Source organism: Rana temporaria, chromosome 10 (genome assembly GCF_905171775.1).
Source record: "Rana temporaria chromosome 10, aRanTem1.1, whole genome shotgun sequence".
In the NCBI taxonomy this organism is placed as follows: Eukaryota; Metazoa; Chordata; class Amphibia; order Anura; family Ranidae; genus Rana; species Rana temporaria.
This window is the reverse complement of record NC_053498.1, coordinates 119,937,456-119,943,455: the sequence shown is the minus strand read 5'-3', so window position 1 is coordinate 119,943,455 and position 6,000 is coordinate 119,937,456. Positions and strand designations below refer to the sequence as shown.

General features: G+C 40.7%; 1 protein-coding gene across 1 annotated transcript; it reads right to left on the bottom strand.

Annotated features, from left to right (window-relative positions):
• Window positions 1-374: 374 nt before the first annotated feature.
• LOC120915533 (indolethylamine N-methyltransferase-like) lies at window positions 375-5,889 on the bottom strand. Its single transcript, XM_040326107.1, has 3 exons — window positions 5,671-5,889; window positions 4,385-4,592; window positions 375-1,190 (listed from the first exon to the last, which is right to left on the bottom strand). The coding sequence occupies exons 1-3, from the start codon at window positions 5,819-5,821 to the stop codon at window positions 761-763; spliced, it is 789 nt and encodes a 262-aa protein (XP_040182041.1). The 5' UTR covers window positions 5,822-5,889; the 3' UTR covers window positions 375-760.
• Between the last annotated feature and the right edge of the window lie 111 nt (window positions 5,890-6,000).

Here is a 6,000-nt window from a genome sequence, read left to right as displayed (position 1 = left end):
ATATCAATGGCCCCAGTCTATTTGTGTCAGTATAAAAAGTTGGTGTTCAGGGTTTGGAAGCAGGTTTGTGAATGAATGAATGAATGAATGAAAAACTTATAAAGCGCGGCGCATGCGAACTGAATCGCTTCTGGGCGTTTGTGGTTGGTGATCTCTTTTTTCAGAGGACTGCCTCAACATTTAAAGTGCTCTACCAGTACATAGGTGACTTGCTGAAATTCAATTCTGGGTTCACATATCTGCGGTGCGGTTTGTCTTGTGCGTTTCTGTTCAGGTGAGATTCAGGTGCGAAGCCGGTCACACTCACATGTTATGCAAATTAAAAAGGGGTTAAAAATGCATCCAATTTGCATATATGCGAACCCAGCCTAAGGATATGCCCTACAACCCAGGATCACAGCATAATAAAAGCTCATGAAAACTAGTTGTCATTATAATCTATGAAGCTGTTCACATCGATGTGTTGTGTAAGGGGGCAGTGAACTTTGTTTTCCACAAATCATGCTTTCTGCATCTTTTATGAGTTTTTGGTAAAATGTGTTTTGCCTTATAGCCAATAGCAATACATGGTGATGCACAGAATTTTTTTTAAATCACATGGTACATTTCCCAGGAAGAAATTAATGGAAAACGCACTCAAAGCTCCCACCCACATTTTGCCTTGTATTACATTTTAACGTTACACATTAAATTGCACTAAAAACACATGTTTATTCATGAAATTCATGTGAACTTTCTAACACAATGGTGTGAATGAGGCCTAAATCTTCTGTTCTTTATAAGCTGTACAGAACACAACTGAATCAAAATCAGACAGATCAGTCACAGCCTTTCTTTGGGAAACCTCCAAATGGGTGATAACAAACCCCTCATTACTAAGCATACTTCTCAAGTCACTTTCATTATACTTTACAGAATGGAACTTCTCTCCCCCAACCATATAGAATGTGCAATTTAAACCTCCATAATACATAATGCGCCCGCCATGTTTTAGAAGCTTTGAGAATTTCCTGAAGTTTCTCACAAATTCTTCAAGGTCTTTGCTGATGGTTTCCGGAATACAAAAGAACAGAAGGCAGTCGGCTTGTGGTAGCCCAATTGGGTCTGTGAGATTTTCCTTGTTGAGATCGAATTTTACAACATGTGTAATTGCCGCCCTGAGTCTGACTTCCTTCTCCTCACATTGGTCACTGAAAGGAAGAAGCACATCCCATGTCACATAAAGCATTTAACTGATATTCTGAGAGGCATTGAGTATATTAGGTCTGAGCTAGTGAATACCGTTAACATTTCTGAGCTGTAGAAGAGACTTTCAGATATCACTGGAAGAGGAGTGTCGACTCCAACCATTTACCATAGAGATAAAGCACTTACAGCTAGCCACTAACCACCAATTCCCTTCACCGCTTTTGCTGGGGATCATATGCTGCATACCCAAAAAAATATTCTTCTAGCAGTATTACATTTGATGTTAGTGGAGTATTAATGCATTATTAACACCTTCACGCCCACTGTACACAAATATGGACTGGATTTTTTCCACGTATATTTGCGTATCTCCTTTCATGGCGCGCTCCCAGCACAGAGACCTGGGTCTCACCGAGAGCCCCAGGCCCTGTTCTAACGATCGGGACCCGGAATGGCCAATTCTGAGTCACTTGATTACTGTGATAGCCTCTAATTGGCTATCTATCAGTAATTAGTCACTGTGAAAGCCTGTCCCTGTGTTTTCTGTCTCTGTGAATGGACAAGAGAGATACATTGGGGGTTGTTTACGAAAGGAAAATCCACTTTGCATTACTGCACAGTGCACTTGAAATTGCACTGAAAGTGCACTTGGAAGTGCAGTCGCTGTAAATCTGAGGGGAAGATTTGAAATGAGGGGAAGCTCTGCTGAGCTTATCATCCAATCATGTGCAAGCTAAAATGCTGTTTTTTCTTTTGCTTGCATGTCCCCCTCGGATCTACAGCTACTGCAATTCCAAGTACACTTTCAGTGCAATTTCAAGTGCACTTTGCACTTGTAATTTGCACTTTTAGTGCAAAGTGTATTTGCCTTTTGTAAATAACCCCCAGTGACTATGATATACCAAATGTCCAGACACTTCTGATTTAGTTTGGTTTCCTTTCAGGTGTCTAGACTTTAGCAATAAAAACTCCAGATGTATGTAAGTTTTCCTTGTATGTCCCCCTTGGATCTACAGCAACTTCACTTCTAAGTGCACTTTGCACTTGTAGTTTGCACTTGTAGTGCAACGTGGATTTGCCTTTAGTAAATAACCCCCATTGCATGGTTCTCTGTCCTTGCAGAGACAGAGAAATAAACAAATAAATACAGAATATACTCGAGTATAAGCCGACCTGAGTATAAGCCGAGGACCTAATTTTACCACAAAAAAACTGGGAAAATGTATTGACTCGAGTATAAGCCGAGGGTGAGAATGCAGCAGCTACTGTAAGTGGAAAAAAAGGTCAACAATGCCCATTTGCAGCTTCACTGTGCTCATTGCAGCCTGACCTCACTGTGCTCATTGCAGCCTGACCTCACTGTGCTCATTGCAGCCTGACCTCACTGTGCTCATTGCAGCCTGACCTCACTGTGCTCATTGCAGCCTGACCTCACTGTGCTCATTGCAGCCTGACCTCACTGTGCCCATTGCAGCCTGACCTCACTGTGCTCATTGCAGCCTGACCTCACTGTGCTCATTGCAGCCTGACCTCACTGTGCCCATTGCAGAATACGATCTGTGTACCCAAGTCTGTGACATAGACGGCGGCCGTGCACTTTTAAAAACTTTCGCTCCTCCTTGTGCTGTTCCGTGATAGGCGGAACACTCGATTTCCCAGCAAACACTGTGTTTAGTGTTCCGCCTATCACGATCGCCCTCTCGTCCTCTCGTCTATCACGAACGAGAGGGCGATCGTGACAGGCGGAACACTGAACACAGGTGGAACACTCGGTTTCCCAGCAAACACTGTGTTCAGTGTTCTGCCTATCACGATCACCCTCTCGTTGGTGATAGACGAGAGGACGAGAAGGCGATCGTGATAGGCGGAACACTGAATACAGTGTTTTCTGGGAAACCGAGTGTTCCGCCTATCACGGAACAGCACAAGGAGGAGCGCAAGTTTTTAACACTGCACGACCCCCGTCTGAATATGTCACGGACTCGGGTACACAGATCGGATTCTGCAATGGGCAACGTAAGGTCAGGGGGCAATGGACTCAGGTACTGACTCGAGTATAAGCCGAGGGGGGCATTTTCAGCCCAAAAAAAAGGTCTGAAAAACTCGGCTTATACTCGAGTATATACAGTAATAAAATAAAGAGTAACAAAAATACCTGGATCAAGGTTTGATCTACAGTCGGTCAGTGGCACGGTTCGTGTTTGGGTCAAGGTCAGAGGCAGTATTTTTTGGACAGGATTTTTTTTAAATTAGAATAAATGGGGGTTATTTACTAAAGGCAAACCCAATTTGCACTACAAGTGCACTGCAAGTGCACTTGAAAGTGCACTTGGAAGTGCAGTCGTTGTAGATCCGAGGGGGACATGCAAGGAAAAAAAAATGCATTTTAGCTTGCACATGATTGGATGATAAAATCAGCAGAGCTTCCCCTCATTTCAGATATACCCCTCAGATTTAGAGTGACTGCACATTCAAGTGCACTTTCAAGCGCACTTGTAGTGCAAAGTGAATTCGCCTTTAGTAAATAACCCCCATTGTGTTTTAGGTAGGATTAAAAAATGTTGTTTCTGGGCTGTCCTATGGGTACAAACAACATAAAATATACATATGTGGTATCGCTGCGATCGGCAGGAGCAAGAGAATTTATTTTTGGGAGTTCTTTGGTGGTGAGTTATGGTAGTGCAAGAAATATACAGTTACATTTAAAATATGTTTTTTTTACTATTTAAGGCTAGTTTCCCTTTGATAATAATAATAATAATAATAATAATAATAAAAAAATATCAGGAGATATCCATTAACATTTACCACCAAATGAAAGCCCAATTTGTCCTGAAAAAAACAAGGTATAATCACCTGAATGCACAAAGTATTGATGATATATACAGTTTTACTAAAACATGTCAAAATTGCAAAATAGGGCTTAGGCCTTTACATTTGTTTTATCCTAGGCATGAAGGGTTAACATAACTTTTTCCTGCGTAATATTATCACCTGAATTACAAATCTTTTAACAAGTTGAAAGGGCTAATTAAAAATACAATAATTAAATAACTATTAATATTATTTATAATTAAATACAAAAATTCAATTACAAATGTTTTAAAAATTAGGTCTGGTCGTCCTCCCAACGCTACTAGTTCATCACACCAGGTATCCAGCCTGACTCAGACAAAAAAACTGGCAGATACTTCACCTCTTTCCCGCCAATTCTGTAGCAAGTGTAGTGGTGTGTGACCAATCAAATGCTCCGGTTCGGCTGTCTGTCCATTTTTTCACTTCTACAATACAGTGCTCAGTAGGCTTGAGAAGGATGATATCTCTGAAATATTCCTGCGCTGCATAAAGATGTTGTATGATGGGACCAATACTGATGTCAATCAACACGTCTCCCCTAAAGTCACCTGCAGTAAAAGATTCAAAACAACCTTCAAGGAGAGCTGTGGAATAATCTCTATGTAATGCATTTTAATTCAGGACAGTTAAAGCACAACTGTGTTACATCTAAATATCAATATAGGCCATTGAAGAAGAGGGCATATTTTTTATAGGTCAGTTCATTAAAATTTGATTTTTCAGTTATTGGTAGGCACCGGAGAGTTAAACCAGTTTCTTCTATCTCTATGCTGAGCTCCCGGCTCTACACACCTGCTGTGTCCATTCCGATGGGTATTCACCATCCCATTACAGCATGATTTGTTTTATATTATAGAGAATGTAATAGAAAGAGTTGGAACACACAGAGATGGGTGGGGCAGCTAAAACTTCCAGGAGTAGAAAACCAGAGAGAATTATGTCAGAAAGATCCCATTTTTGGAATATTCCACACATATAGCCAGGGACTCTTCCAGGGGTAGACAAACCAGGGCTCCCTATAGCGGAGATGATCGATCTTTTAACACATTTGGGTGTATGATCTCTTGCTAATGTTCAACCTCCCTATTTACAGTATATTATTATATTCCAACAGAAAGTTAAAGTCCACTTTTTGATTTATACCTACGGACCTATAAGACTTACCTATATGTACAGTAAATATCTCTTAAGCATGCACTGTTTAGGAGATATTTTGTTTAGTAGTAGCCGGTGATGACACTGGTGCATGTACATTGCACTCTGAAAGGACAGTGCTGTCCATTCAGAGTTCTGTGCTGAGACCGTGACTTCTGTGCGCATCATCGTGGCTTGGCCATTCAAACGAACAGAGCCCATGAACCCAGAAAGAAGACCGTGTAAAGATGGAAGCCCTGGCAGCAGTGACATTGTGCCATTAGAGGGCTTTTTGATTTTTCTAAAGAATGGATCAGCAGAAATTCTACTTTGTCTCTACCTGGTTTATCTAAATATATGATTCTTTCACCCTCTTTTTCAGTCAAATCTTCACTTGTACAAGACCATTCTGCAAATCAATAGTTATTATTAATTTCTCCTAATAAATACTTCATGCAAAAATAATTTATAATCAAAAAGAGCTTTACCTACCTGAGGAAAAAGAATTGTGAAATTTCTCCATAGGATACGTTAAAGCCTCATGAGCAAAGGGCATTTCTGTTTTACTGGAACAGTACGTGTCTAGCAAATTCCGGGAGTGGAAGCCGTGTAAATGGTAGAGTTTATGAGACCCGGGCTCCATCCTGTAATATTGTTATCTCCACCAAAGAAATCTTCCACTGTGTATCCTCTCTTCTGATCTGTGGGATAATATCAACTTTTTTAATATTAATATGACTTCATTAGAATGTCACCCAATATTAGTACATTGTGACTCAAGTCATCATGCTTTGGTAGCAGAGACTCAGGTGACAGTATTGT

Excerpts from the sequence above, each read along its gene's own strand:
- LOC120915533 (XM_040326107.1), bottom strand. The coding sequence starts at position 5,821 with ATGGAGCCCGGGTCTCATAAACTCTACCATTTACACGGCTTCCACTCC. Across the intron at positions 4,593-5,670 it reads TCACAATTCTTTTTCCTCAG|GTGACTTTAGGGGAGACGTG; the intron begins GTAGGTAAAGCT and ends CTTTTACTGCAG. Across the intron at positions 1,191-4,384 it reads ACAGAATTGGCGGGAAAGAG|TGACCAATGTGAGGAGAAGG; the intron begins GTGAAGTATCTG and ends TCTTCCTTTCAG.